The sequence below is a fragment of the Megalops cyprinoides genome, chromosome 14, assembly GCF_013368585.1.
Source record: "Megalops cyprinoides isolate fMegCyp1 chromosome 14, fMegCyp1.pri, whole genome shotgun sequence".
NCBI classification, from domain to species: domain Eukaryota; kingdom Metazoa; phylum Chordata; class Actinopteri; order Elopiformes; family Megalopidae; genus Megalops; species Megalops cyprinoides.
Window position 1 is genome coordinate 7,304,478 of NC_050596.1, and position 15,173 is coordinate 7,319,650.

The 15,173-nt window shown below is 42.8% G+C and overlaps 1 protein-coding gene across 1 annotated transcript; it reads left to right on the top strand.

The window, feature by feature from the left end:
• Window positions 1–3,872: 3,872 nt before the first annotated feature.
• LOC118789372 (basic immunoglobulin-like variable motif-containing protein) lies at window positions 3,873–13,046 on the top strand. The gene is made up of 10 exons (XM_036545762.1): window positions 3,873–3,942; window positions 4,905–5,489; window positions 6,983–7,112; window positions 7,240–7,335; window positions 8,392–8,496; window positions 8,847–8,941; window positions 9,308–9,440; window positions 11,061–11,144; window positions 11,267–11,363; window positions 12,593–13,046. Exons 2-10 carry the CDS (start codon window positions 5,000–5,002, stop codon window positions 12,884–12,886), a joined length of 1,524 nt encoding a protein of 507 aa, XP_036401655.1. The 5' UTR covers window positions 3,873–3,942; window positions 4,905–4,999; the 3' UTR covers window positions 12,887–13,046.
• Window positions 13,047–15,173: the final 2,127 nt, after the last annotated feature.

Consider the following 15,173-nt stretch of genomic DNA (forward strand, 5'->3'; position numbering starts at 1 on the left):
TACAGCTACATGATCTTTAAAAACATTCAGCCATCATGGTTCAGACTAGGGGTGACTCTGAGGTGACCCCTCAATAGTTATTGAAATTTTATAAGGGGACTCAGGGGAAGGGTGCTGGTCCCTTGTGGTGTCCAGGAAGTCTATTTGTTTGTGATGTGTGGTATATTTTACTGTAATGGATGTGTGGTGTGTGTTGAGAATTTGTATGAATTGTGTGAAATCCTCTAGGCTATGTGTCCATGTTCCCCATATGTCATCTAAGTATCTGAAGTAATGCGCCGGTAGTTTGTGGCATTTTTCAAAAACAGTCTCCTCCCAGGGTGCCATGTAAATGTTGGCATAGGCTGGTGCAAATTTCTTTCCCATAGTTGTGCCACTGGTCTGTTAGAAGAACTCCTTGTTGAACTCAAAGTCGTTCTTGGTGAGGCTGATTTCCAGTAGTTGTAGGAGAAATGCGTCTGGTCGCTGTCGTCCAGGTACTTCTCCATCCAGGTCCTCATTGCTGTCATTCCTGCTGTCATGTTGATTTTTGTGTACAGGCTGTGTATGTCTATAGTGAATAGTGAATAGTACTGCGGTTTAGTATTATTCTTTTGGCATTTTTTTTAATTTTGTTAAAGTCGTATGTGTCTTTGATATAACTTGTGTTTTGTAGACAGTGGGGTGAGGAAATAATCTATGTATTCAGCTATTCTGTAGGATTCACTATTGCAGTCTGAAACAATGGGTCTGCTTGATGGAATTTCAAATGGTACACTCCAGGATTGTGGTGGCTTGTGTATTTTGGGGAGTAGGTAGAATAACCTGGGTCTAGGGTTCTCCTCCCCCCTGAGACAGAAACTCAGTTTTTCTGTGATGTGCTCAAGAGTCCCTGTATGATGTTACAGATTTTCTGGTCTGTGTCCATGTACATGGGCCATGTGTAGATATTGTGTTCTGTCCATTATTACCATGGCACTCCCCTTGTCTGCTGGTTTGATTACAGTTTGTTTTTTGCCAGCTGTTGCAGTGACTGGCTCTCTTCTCTGCTGAGGTTGTGTGTGTCCTTGTAGTTCAGGGGATTCAGTGTCTTAATTAGGGTGCTTGCTTTGATGAGCCTAGTGATTTCTACCTGCATTTGGCCTGGTCCCAGCTCCCAGTTTGACTATGGTGTGAAGGGTGGTTTTGGTGCATTATCTGTTCCTCTAAGGAGGCTGCCAGTTTGAGTTTTTTGTGGAGGTCTTGCAGCTTTCCTCTGAGGGTTACCTTTTTTGTGGATTCCGAATGTTGGTATGTATGATAGGCCTTTATTTAATAGATCCAGTTGGTCCTGTGTCAATTTTGAAGTTGTTGGCCAGGAGTGTAACATTTTTGTTCTCTTCCCTGTGTGTGTTTGGGCTTGTAGGATTGTTCAGTTTAAATGCTTCAACCAGTGTTCCAGCATCTTTGTGGCTGTGTTGCCTGCCCAGTGGATGTCATCCCTGGTTGTTTGGAAGTACTCCCCTGGAAGCTTCGGAATATGTGGCATGTTTCTCCTTATGTGTTTGTTTGTTTCATCCGGGTCGGCTTTAGGAATGGTTCTAGGTTCTCCGAGTAATTGATGAGTGGAATCCAAAGTTCTAATGCTGGAAATGTGGATTTGGCGCCCTCAGCATGGCCTGCAGTTGGTTGATTGCCATCTTGGTGCTGGTCCTTGTCGTTAATCCGAAAGGATAGGACTCTGCACTTTGGGGTTTGTTCCCCCCCTTTCCCAGGATGGCTGAGGCATGGTGAAAATTTGTCCCAGGGTAACTGTCCACCTGCAGGTCTCCTCTCATGAAGGACTGAATTCTAGAGAGGTTGGAATTCCCCCAGATGATGTTTGGAGGAGAGATGGTGATTCACCCTTCCTGGGTCTCTCTGCAGGACCTGGGGTGTCTTGTAGGGTGGAAGATGGTTGTTGTGGCATGGGGTAGAGAGGGGGGGTTAGGGTTACAGCTAGGGATAGGGTTTAGACTAGGCTTACGGTTAGGGTTAGGACCATGGGTAGAGTTAGGGTTAGGTTTTGTCAGGGTTTGTGAGGAAAGGACCCAGGGGCAGACAATACTGGCAGTACAAAATGGCTATTCTTTATAGACAAGTCAATACAAGCTTGATCAAAGTCAGAACCATCCAAGTCAATAGCCAAAAACCCAGCAGTAAACAGACAATATCCAAAACAGCAGGCAAAAGTCAGAATCTTGACTGCAGGCAGAGTTTGTTACTGGGAAGACAGACAGGCAATCAGGACAGGCAAACGGCAGGCAGGAATCAGGGTCAATATGGGCAAAAAGTAGTCAAACAGCTAGCAAACAGGCAAAGAGGTCAGCAAAAATCCAGGCCAGTACGCAAAAGGGTAATCCAAGACAGGCAGAGGCGACAACAGACAGGTACAGAACAGGCTTTCTAACAAAGGCAGGAATAAAACAGATAAGGCACTGAGACGATCTGGCACTAAACAAAGAAAACAGCAGGGTATTTGTAGGCAGGCAGATGATGAGGGGACGAGATATGAGAAATATGAGTTTTGTCATGTGAATTTCATTTCTCAGATGCAAGGGGCTCAGCATGGCCATATCTAGAAAAGACCTAGATGGCAGAAGAAGACAATATACTGCCCTTCATTTGGTTAAGATTTGTCCTTGGAAATCTGTGGCTGTGTCCAGACTTTTTAGAAGGGCTCTCTTGAGAGACTGGCTGGGAGTGTTGGAGGACCAGGTCAGCATGACCAACAGAGGAGAGAACAAAACTCTGTTTGAGCTGCTTGCTCATAGTTCTGTTTCTTTTTATAGAAGAGTCATTTGTAGATGCCTCAAAATGACTCCTCGATTCATCTTTAAAAGCCTGAAAAGCATTGGAATGTCCCTGCCAAGCTTCGTTTCCCTGCTCCCCACTCTTAATCCCACCTTTGACGGACACACCCTCATAGCACTGCCTGATAATCTTATCAGCACCGTAACCTCCACTATACAGGCGTTTTACTGTCTGGGTTGTCATGTATTATGCATCCAGCTGACTCAAGTCAAGTAAACCGATAAGATGTTCCTCAGGAATAGAATTACAGACAAACAGAATCATTATGGAGAGATTCTCTACATTACACCTGTCACAAGTCCTGTCATTTTTCATATAGAACCCTGCTGTATCTGCATTTTCATATTAATTTTTCACCTTATGCAGAACTAAGATGACTACAGTGTTAATGATCTTATTTTGATGTGTACTTTGCATTTTGAGGAATTATGTTTGCTATTTCAGTAAGTTTTTTTTTATTCTGAACAGGATAAATGATAGACATGAGTTCTTAAGCATGTAAGAATTGTTAATACTCATATACATTATTCATTCGTTGATTTATCAATACGAAATAAACTTTTAAAAATATGTTCCCCATGACCCTCAGAGAGTCTGAATGTCATACTGCCAATAATCAACGGAATCACCATCACTAACAAAGACAATTCAGTTAAGTACAGATTTCCTCCTTTACTAAATTGCATTCCACGTTAGACCAAGAGGTCTTCTGTTCGTGTCGTGCGAAAACTGTGAATTACATCCAACTTTTCACAAGATGGACCCAATGAACTGTCTACGACCTCGTACCCCCAATTTATCCCCACCCCTTCACAAAACAATGCATGTACCAAAATGGAGAGCAAGATACTGAAATCTGTTTTCATTCGGGAGAGCAGTGACTGGATATGAAATGAAACCGAATGATTTCCTTTCTTTCACTGAAAATCGCATTATTTTAAAAGTATTTTCAGATCTTAAAAAGTTATATTATTGGGTATATTTCACATCTGTTACACGCCCCGATAGACAAAGTGGTATAGTCCAGTGACGCCTCAGAGCGGAAGAGTAGTTTTGATTATCAGAGAGCAATGTTTGACTGTACGCAGTGAAAACACAGAGGCAGCCTCGCATTTGTACAGTGCTGTGAAGGTATGTAGCTAGCTACATGTAATACCCCGCATTATTGTTTCTGTTGTGCATCTGTGCGAAACAAAACCTATGACAGCTATGTCCCAGGCAGTTTTAGCTCAATATTATAAGAGGTAGGACACGGGACGTGTCGCCTATAATATTAATTCATTCCGATTTCGTTGAAAAAAATAAAACATTGGAAACAACAGCAGATCATTTGCAGGATTTCTTTTATTCTCCTAAAATTAAAGTTGAATCTTACATCTAATATTAACAGGTGAACTAGCAATAAACGTCTGCTGGTATATTGTTAGCATGCTAATTGTTGCTATCGAGCTTGCTAGCGGACTGAAGCTACATGCTGTCATGAGCGTGAATGAGGGTGTGATACGGTTGCTAGTTTGTGAGCTCGCTGAACAGGAATGCCGACATCATTTACTAATATGTACTCCCTGCAGTTTATTTTTTACGGATCTGACCAGCAAATCATGACAGTTTGCTGCATGTCCCAGATTTAGCAATGCTCTTGGGCGGTAGCTAGATAGATGGCTAGTGATAGTTATCTTGCCCATGACAGATAACGTTTGATTCGAGATGTCATGTAACGTTGTAGTTAGATTGCTTCTGGCTGCTCGGCTTGCCCGAGCTCCTCTGTATCAGGTGAATGGATGAATTAAAGATAACGATTTTAGCGTAAATCTTTACACTGAGTTAAGTTGAAGTTAGTCATCAGTGTTTAGCGATGGACAAGCAGTAAAAATCAGTTTCATACAGAGGTAGATTCTACAGTCTTAAGCAAGGTAATTAAACACCATAAGTTATTGTTGAATATTTCAGAATTACAGCAGAGCGTCTTGTATTTATTGTGTGTCAGTGTGTCTTGGTTTATTTTTCAGGAGTCTGTCTTCAACAACATATTATACATTCAGGTTTCATCCCACTTACCCACATCTCTTCTCTTCCCTCCATTTCTATGGTAGTTTTCATCACAGAGGGCTTCCCACTGCCGTTGTTTGTGCAGAGTCTCCAGACGACCGCTGCACCATTCTTCCGCCCTCCATCCACTTTCTGTTCAATGCCTAACGCTGCAGAAAGTCAAGAGGCAAGCGTACCCGGGACCGCCGACCGTGCGGCCCCGCCCCAGCCCCCCAACAGAGACGATGAGCATGGCCTCCCGGGCTCCTTCGCCAGGGACTCCCTGAGGCAGCGGCGCGCCTCCAGCGCCGAAGTCCGCGTCCCATGGACCTGCCCCGTGACCCACTCCAGGGAGAAGTTCTACACTGTCTGCTCCGACTACGCCCTCCTCAACCAGGCCGCCTGTGTGTACCGCCCGCCCGCCGCGTCTAAGGAGGCGCCCTCAGGTGCGCAGCAGACCGACCCTCCCTACGGGCAGTCTGCCTCAGCCGGGCTCTCCCAAGCGCCGACCGGGTGCGCTAATGTTGTTCTTCCCGGGGACTGTGACAGCATGGAGGTGGAGACCAGGAGCCTCTCGAAGACTCGAGTTCTGGCCTGGGAGATCGACACAACCGATTTTGACGCTGTCTTAACAAGAAAATCTAGGACAAGTAAGTGGCGTTAACACACGCATCTAAAAGGAGAGATTAGGTGGAGAGACATATACAAATTTGGTATATTCTGTGATATGCATGCAGTTTTTAACATTACATGCACTAGTGACTGGGCATCTTATTCCAGGTCCTGTATGCCAAGACCACAAGCAGACACATATCCTATCTATTATGCAAGTGGTCTTAAATCCAGCTTGAGCATTTCAGCAGAGTGAAAGGGAAAAAAGTTATTCTGAAAAAAGCTGTTTTCAGCAGAACACTTAAAAGACTTTGTGTGCTGTAGAAAAAACATCTTGTGAGTGTGTCAGTTTGAGGGTAATGCATGGTGATTGTTTAGAAATTGAAATTGGCTTCTGTCCAGAGGCTGTCCTCCATCCAAAGGATTTGTGAGCACCGCTTCAAGTTTATTACTAAGAAATTACATTTTCACCAAGTCCAGCTCATATGTTTGGCCAGATGTTCCCCTCATTACTGTGCACTGAAGTGTTGGGCTTCTTACTGTGTCACAGTGGATTTTCCCTTTTTATGCTTTTTTCCTCTTTATGCAAGCATATTTTTGGAATCGCCAACTGTGTACTGTTGTAGACCTGTCTCACAACCGCAACCTTTGCACTGCATTCAGGAGTGCTGAAGCAAAACAACTGCAGTCCTCTAACACCCTCGCATGCAGCCAATGGCTATTTTTCACACTGCAACACAACCGGCAGGCTACAGTGGAGTGGGCGCTCGTTGGAGAATGGGCGCTACACCGCTGACATCATCCAGACAAATCACAGGCACTTGACTAATCTCAGGGTACCTGTGAGAGTGGTGAGATGAGCAGCCCCTGCCAACATACCCACCCCATTTGCGATACACCAACTCCTTCCACCACTGTGGGTTCCCTGTTATTGTCAGTTGATGAGATGCTGGGGATCGAACCTGGACTATTGAGCTCGTCATGTGCTCAAGGTGAGCGCCTGAGTCACTGAGCCTCTGGGGAGCCCCATCACAGTTGACTTTCAGTGGCCCAGCCTCAGCAGAAGCTATCGAAATGAAGACCAAGTATAACTGTGACAGTGTTGCAAATGCACTTGGGTGACAGTGAAGGACAGTGGTAAAAGTGCTTGTTATAAAGTAGGATGAGCTAGTCATCGTCTTTAGTTCTCTGTCATCTTCCATGAGCATGTTTTCCCATTTTACTGAAGCGCTACAGTGGTGTTTACAGGTTAGCTTTTTAATTAAAACACTCAAAGACATTATGATCTGTCATCTCCACTGCACCAGTTTTGTCACACCTACACAAACATTTCTCATGAAACAATGTTGGTGTTATTTTTATACGCTCCTGTCATCATGGTCGTGAGTGATGATGTCACCACTAACTTCAAAACCCCAACGCGATGTCAAAAGATAAAAAAAAAAAAAAAAAAACCTGAAAATTTACAAGGCTGTTTGAACCCATTTTCACCTCTGGAACAAAGCTGAACAGATTTGTCCCGTTTTCACAGGCAATCTGAAGAAATCCAGCTCCAAGAAGATGAAGTCCTCAGACAAACACAGCAGGAACCTGCAAGACGGCCCACAGCACGCCACACTGGAGGAGATAAAGCAGAGGAAGGTGCTGGACCTCAGGAGATGGTGGGTGTATGCTCGTGCGGTCACCGCCGCGTCACGTGGCACAAAACTGCCATGAGTGGATTGAAGCGGTGGCCTAGTAAGGCGGTGTTGTTACTGGTTTTTCACCTTCATCGTTTCTGTGTTTTAGGTATTGCATCAGTCGTCCTCAGTATAAAACGTCCTGTGGAATCTCCTCCCTGATCTCCTGTTGGAACTTTCTGTACAGTACACTGGGGGCAGGCAGGTAGGAACCCTCGTAGTAGCATTGAAATATCGCTGAGATCTTTTTCTGTGTGGGGTCCTTGTTGTCTCTCTTGTGCTGAAGAGAGAAACTCCCAGAATCCCTTGCCTGTTTATTTCTTTTGCCGCCTATTGACGTGCATGCATTAAGACCAGATCTGAAACTGTAAGATCACATCTCCACAGTGTTTGTGCCGAGGTGAGAGTCAGTTACTGTCTGCTGCTGCTTACTGAGGAACTACAGAGGAATAAAAGAAATAAAATGTAGCAGCATCTTAGCTGGAGCTAAGTACTAGCACAGCCCAGAAGGGGGTGGAAGTTGTATGAATGTTTGTGAGACATTTTGCCTGTGTTTCACATTAAGATGTACAGGTATTGTAGAGGACAATGCAAGCTTCACGTATGCAGTACTTTATGCTGATTAACCTCTGGGTTAGTAAGAAGGCTCATCATTCACACACTGCCATTTGAATGACTCGTGGCAGACATGTTCTCAAAAATATTGGCTAGACAGTGCGTGTGAATCAACTCAGTATGTATGAGATGGTATTTCAACTATACAACTATTTTAACATAATCTGAATGGGCTGCCATACTCAGAACGGTCACACAGGTAAAGGTAATGTTCCTTGGTATGCTCATATCTCTGAAACTTACTGAATGCGTACTACTTTATTTTAATCACACTTTAGAAAGGCCATGTATTACACCATTTTAAAGATTAATTTAAAATTCAAGTAAAAGACATCAAAGCCCTGAGAGATAATGCAGAGTTTAATTACAAGCAAATAAATGTGTCAAAATTATGTTGTATAAGTAACAGTAATGTTATAGTATCATAGTGTAAAATAAACAGAACATAGAGAAAAAAGATACCATATGTACATCCAGTAATTAACACAGGTTCTGGGTAACAAAATAAATAGAAAGCAGTGTATTGATTGACTGTAAAGCGTAATAGCATTTCGTAGACAAAGACCACGTAGCTGCATATATTAACAGGAGCCAGTAGATGAACACCCTGGTGAAGCTGGCAGTGGTGCTGTTTGTGTTTCTGCAGTCTTCCCCCCATCTCCCAGGAGGAGGCGCTACACATCCTGGGCTTCCAGCCCCCGTTCGAGGAGATCAAGTTTGGGCCTTTCACAGGCAACGCCACCCTGATGCGGTACAGTGCACAGCGCATGCAACCCATAACCCCTTTCACACTGCGGAGTGAACCGGCCTCGCCTCGCCTCTCCGGCTGCCTGTCACCAAAAAAAAATCAAAGCTGGATTTTAAGGTGGCCTCCTATGTTTGTAATGGGCTTCATCATCATAAACAGTATGTAGATACCCTAAAACTCCTCTCACACCTCACAGTTAACCAACACGAAGCTGCCTTCCTCCTCAGTGTAAAAGGGTATCTCTGGCAGAGAGATTATAAGACTGCCATTCTCCACCTCATCTGTATTCACTGTACAAACCCGTTTCTTGAGCCATACCAGTTCTATTTTTTTTTTGATTTGTTGTTTGACAGATGGTTCAGGCAAATCAACGATAACTTCCGCGTGCGTGGGTGCTCTTACATTCTGTACAAACCTCACGGAAAGCACAAGACAGCAGGAGAGACAGGTGAGCAAAGGTCCACACACCCCGTCCCGAAACTGTTACTGCACATGTACCTGAGCACTGGACCCCCGCTGTCACTGACAGCTCGATGTTCCTCCTGCAGTGCTTGTGCGGGTGTAAAAGAGCGCTCTGTGTCTGAATACGTTGTGCCTCATTTCTCTGTATCTGAATATGACATGCCGGATCACTCTGTGTGAATGTGGCCTCCCTGATCTCTCTGTATCTGAATACGTCATCTCTGATCTCCCTGCATCTGAATACATTGTGTCTGATCTCCTTGTATCTGAATAAGTTGTGTTTGATGGCTCTGTGTCTGAATTTGGCATGTCTGCCGAGGTATTGACGCTGCGTCTGTCTTTTCCCCGTCAGCCGAGGGGGCTTTACAGAAGCTCACCCAAGGGCTGAAGGATGAATCCATGGCCTACATATACCACTGTCAGAACCACTACTTCTGCCCTGTGGGCTTCGAGGCCACGCCCCTGAAGGCGGCCAAGGCCTACAGGTGAGAGCTGTTCACCTGCATGCCCGTCTCCCGTTCACCTCCACCTGCATCGCCTTCGTGATTGAGTTCCCAGCTAAGCTACTGCGGTGTGTTTCTGCTGTGGGTGTTTTATGTGGAATGCGGAACGCATGAAAATTTAGTATCACGATTATAGTGACCAAAATTATCACGGTTATCAGTATTATCACGGTATTGTTAAAATGTGCTGAAAATGTTCAAAAAGTACCGATACACAAACTGAAATCATTTCACCAAGTTTTATATTGAAAACCACAAATAAAACTAGCACTATGCTCTTTTTGTTTGCATAAACATTAAAATAATAACATAGCCAATGAATTAACGTACAGTAGTTTACTAGGTCTTTTATAGATGACATTTCTTTCTCAGGCTACAAAAACACTCAGTGCAGTGCAGATACATTTTTAAACGCAAAAGTTAAGCTACCTGGTTTAACATTCCCATGCATGGCTCCAGTTGCTTAAATGAGCTTGTAAGGAAGAGGTGAATTTCCGAGTGAGGATGTTAAGGATGCGTTATTCATCGCAAATCAAGCATAAAGGGAGGAGTCGCGTCCGTTTATGAATGTTGTTTTCTGAAAGTCTTGGTATAATATAGACTAATTTGTAGGTCATTTCAGAATATCATGATAATGCTGAAGAGGGCAAATTAAATAGCAGTGTTTTCCAATGTTCATTTCCCCCAACAGCAAGTAGGCTCGTTGACTCAAGACTTCGTAAAAGTTCAACTATTTACTGAACTTCAGACAAATACAAATAATGCTGTCACATCATAGTTACGCTGGAAATTCCATACAAAAGAAGGAAATAAACTGGTCTAAACAGTGTTCTGTTTCAAAAATATGCAAATACAAACGTACACGGAATTTGTTCTTAATAGCAAATTAGTCCTAGGCTGAAAAATCTCCAGAGCACTTTCACTGCCTTCCGCCATGTTTTCAATGACACAAAACAAACCCACGTTGCAAGCTGCTCCTGCGCGCCTGCGTCTGGGAGACTGTTGCTAACTTTGGTTGATGCTGGACAGTATTTAACGTGAGTTTTTCAAAGCGCGGTAATCAACCACAGTTTTAATGATAATTAAAGTTGAAACGGTAATAGTAACCATCGGGAATTTTACCGTGGTTTACCTTGAACCCGGTAACCGTTTCATCCCTAGTGGCAAGTCTCAAAAGGGTATAGGTTTGGCACAGAGATGAGCTAAAATACAGTCACTAGGACTGTGTAATATCCCACAGCACAAGCTTTCACGCTGCGAGACCTTTTTAAATAATTCAGGGTGTTGAATATAAAATATGTTTCTCTGAGCCTGAATATAAATACAAGCTGTTAACTAATCATACCATACCAGCAGTTAATTGACTCAGTTTTACTTAAAAAAAAAAAAAAAATAGTCACAGGAGTGTGTGTTGTGGGAGAAATTTTTGTAAATGACTTTCATGCTCTGACATCAGAGGTCAGGTCTTGCTGATTTCTTGCTGAGTATATGGTCTGGTAAGTTTGCACCTTGTATTAAACTTGACCCACTGTGTTATGTCAAAGGCTTTCATCTGGCATGCAGTAATACAGTATGTTTTCTCATGTTTTATTCATTTCAAAGGGGCCCCCTTCCCAATAATGAGATGGAGCACTGGATTCTCATTGGCGAGCCAAGCAGGAAACATCCAGCCATTCACTGTAAAAAGTAGGCCTCTGTTTATTACCAGCAGTGGGAGTTAGTCATATTACCTGTGTGTTAGAGTTCTGATTATGTGTGTGTATATGGGAATATGCTTAGCATTGATTTTGTATGCTTTTGTTGTCTAGGTGGGCAGATATTGTGACAGATCTGAACACGCAGAATCCAGAATACCTGGATATCCGTCACACAGAGAGGGGGATCCAGTATCGCAAAACCAAAAAGGTGCCTGTCTTAGATATCACTTTCTTTGGTATCAAAATATTCTGTGTATATGTGTGCATGTCTGTGTCTGTGTATGTGTGTGTGTGCATGTGCATGTATGTGTGCATGTTTGTGTTTGTATGATTCTGGGTCTGTTGTGTATGTGTGAATGTGACTGTATGTATGTATGTCTGTGTGTGTCTGTGTGTGCGTGTCTGTGTGTGTCTGTCTGTCTGTCTGTGTGTGTCTATCTCTCTGTCTCTGTGTCTGTGTGCGTGTGTGTGTGTGTGTGTGTGTGTGTGTGTGTGAGTGTGTGTGTGTGTGGGAGGATTTATCACAACTGTAGCTGCAGTCTCTCAAAGGTACTCTGTTCTGTAACGCTTTGTCCATTTTGGAGTGAATGAATCATTCTCTCCATTTCCCTAAGAGTAGGGTAGCGTCATTCTTCACTGTCATGCTGGCTTTCTTGCACAGATTTCAGCATTCAGGTACAGAATTACAGGAAATGCCATTAAATCATTATGATTCATCACTATGATCAAGTGCTATTGTAGTTGTCTGTATCCAGCATTAAAATACTGATTTTTGATACTGTTTTTTTTAATGTATTTGTCTCTTTATGGCAGATTGCCTTTTACAATAATAATTGTGTATTTAATAAATCTTAAATTTAACAGTATTGTTATGAAGACAGAATAAAATACACAATCCATTATTTCTCAGGGCTCATGATCGGGCTTTTGCAACTACAGGATTATGAGCAAAATAAACAGCATTGCTGATGATGGTGCAGCAGTTGAAGCCATCTTTTGTGAAAATCCATTTTCCATTTTCTATAGAGAAATGCTTTTCCAGAGCATGACCGGAATGTGATGATATATGAAATTTAATTTCAGTTCAGAAACATGTATGATCTCCCCATTTTTCTAATGCCTGTAATTATGGCCTTAGAATATCATTAATACATGGTGCAATGAATCACGCAGTGAAAAAGAGAAACAGCGAAGGCCACAATGTCCAGGTGATTTTCTGTGTGGAATAATGATGGACATTTGATGCCTAATGTTACTGTAGCTCTTGTTGTTGGGAATCCCAACCCCCCCACCATAATCTTGAAGTATGTTTGGTGGCACTGTGTGTGGATCTTGTTTATGTTGAAAGGTTTCCTGTGACTGAATGGATGGGAAACTGTGTTTGGTAAAGGTGAGGAAGAGGACACCTGGCAATGTGGGTTTGTCTTCCTCTGATAGGTGGGTGGAAACCTGCACTGCATTATGGCCTTCCAGAGGGTGAACTGGCAGAAACTGGGCCCCTGGGCCCTAAACCTGGAGAACCTGCGGCATGACCCCCACCACCTGGGGGCGGAGCGAGGCTCGGGCAGCGCTGCAGACGGCCCTGACGAAAAGCCCTCCTCCAAGCGCCTGGGGCGGTCCCTGAGCGCCGGGTACCAGAGGGACTCCACCTGGAAGCGCCTCTCCAACACCTACGAGTACCGGCACGGCGGGTCCCCCGAGAGCGACGTCGATGAAGACACCACTGACTGAAGAGCTGTGGCGGGGGCTGATGGGAAATGTAGTCTCGGAAGGAGTCCTACAGGTGTGCACAATTACCACCTGTCTCTAAACACACAAAGCAACCGCACATCCTGATTTTATTTTTTCGATGTGTTTTCATGAAGTGGCATTGTATGGCTTCCGCTAATTTACGAATTTATCTCGTTGTGAAAGTAAGCGATTAGCACAGGGCTCAGGTCAACAGGTTTAAAACAATACTGTTCCTCACATGTATACTGTATGTCCTACAGTATTAGCGTGTAGGAAATTGTTATTTATTAAGGTCCATGAAAGTGAAAATGGAGAAGGATAAATAGATCACACACTCTGTATGTTCCAGATGTATAATTATTTATTTGGACATGGCAGAAGCATCAGGAACAACAACCAATTATTTATCACTTGTGAGGCATCATATATCTTTGTAAAACAATACAGTTGATGTAATTTAAACAGTTAGGTTAATACAAGTTTATAATAATAATACGATTATATTTGCATATGAGTGGAATATTCCCTAGTGGAGAAGTTAAGCAATAAGTAGCACAATATATACGAAAGGTAACTGCATTCTCAGAAATATCAAAATTATGTAATGATGGGCAATCAATCTGCATTTCACAGCCATTTAAAAATCAGAAATAATGTCACGTGGTGAAAAAAGAAAAAGACTGAACATTTGAACTGAATGTGTTTTGAAAAGAAAACGGATAATTTTCTCCCTTTCCTTGAGATGTTTCATTCCTGAAATGTGCTTGCAATAGGGAAGGATCTAGCAAGGGGGGGTTTGCTGTATGTCCATAATGATCCGTTGTGTCAAAGCCTGAATTCTTTTGCCTTGGTCACAGCTTGAGTGAAATCACTGCTAAACTTCCTTTACTTGTTTCTACAAATCTGAAGTGAGATTCTGTTTCAAGATGATATTTGCGCCTTAACAACATTACTTTGTGTGTATGGTGAGACTCGGACGTTGAGGCTACCTCTCACGTGAGAATGGAGGTCACAGTGATAAACAGGCTGATCAGGTAAGCTGGTGCTAATATCCGAAGTTCATGCTGTCGATGCACTGAGCAAAAAAAAAAAAATGTGATGCTACCCTAGATAATCACCGCCTGATAGTGCTTATCGTGTACTGAATACAAATCAAATCCTGCAGCATAACCTTCGGCTCACTTGCCCAGGCTAAGGCAGTCTGTCTGCAACATTCAAGATTAGCAAATAAACACCAGCATGTTCACATTCTCTATTTTGAGCCAGGATATCTCCGGTATTATAAATATCCCCTTATGCTTAATGCTTGCTGGGTGGTGAAAGGCAGTGGTCAGGGTTACCTCGCTTACTCATGCTGCTGTGATATGAGGGGTCTGCTGCTGGGTGTGTGAATGAAGCTGTTCTGTTTGACCCCCTCTGTTGTGAAAGGCAGATGGTGCTGTCAGGGCAGTGAACATGTTTTTCTTGTGCCTGAGTTTGAGACAAAAAGACAAAACACAACAGATTATAGTGACCATTTATGTGACTTTTTTTTTTAATATATAACGATTTGCCTGTAATTTCAAAAAGACTGTTCATTTAGATACATAGCATAAAAGGAAAAGTCAAAAACGTGTGCTTCCGTCTTACATTTTACTGTTACATTGACTGTCATTTGTTTCAAATTGTACATTAAATGAAACATATTGTTATCGTTCTCATTTTATTTGGTACGATATTCAACAATATTGAATATTAGCACATTACTGTATGCCATCCATGCTGCGCACTGATTAGATAAATCAAACATTTCCAGTCCTGTGAAGGAAAAAGAGAAAGCCTTGTGTTGAGGTGTATCTGTAAGCACTAAAAAAAGGAGAAGGAATTGACATTGTTATTGTGGTCTTAGATGTGCTGAACTTCAGTTTGTTTAAAGGGGGTTTTATTGTGTCTAGTGTGAAGTGCATAAAGACCAGACCGCATGTGATTCCCGATGCTGTAAATGCCGCCTTTGCTCTAACTCTCCTGTGGGGAAAGGTCCCCAGTTCCTTGTCCTTAGTGTCCCAGACGCTTGTGTAAATACTGTGGATTTCATGTTTTTGTTCTTCTGTTTCTTTATTAATAAAGCTTTATAAAACACTTAATCAACACTTGCTTGTGGATTTTATCACATCTGAATTACTCAGGCATGCGGTAAGTGTTTCAAATGCAATCTAACAGTGTATGAATACATTTTGAGGAATCTGCAGTTGGAATTATTAAAGGAGCAAAAACCTGGCCTTGACTGTGAATATGTTTAATTCATTAC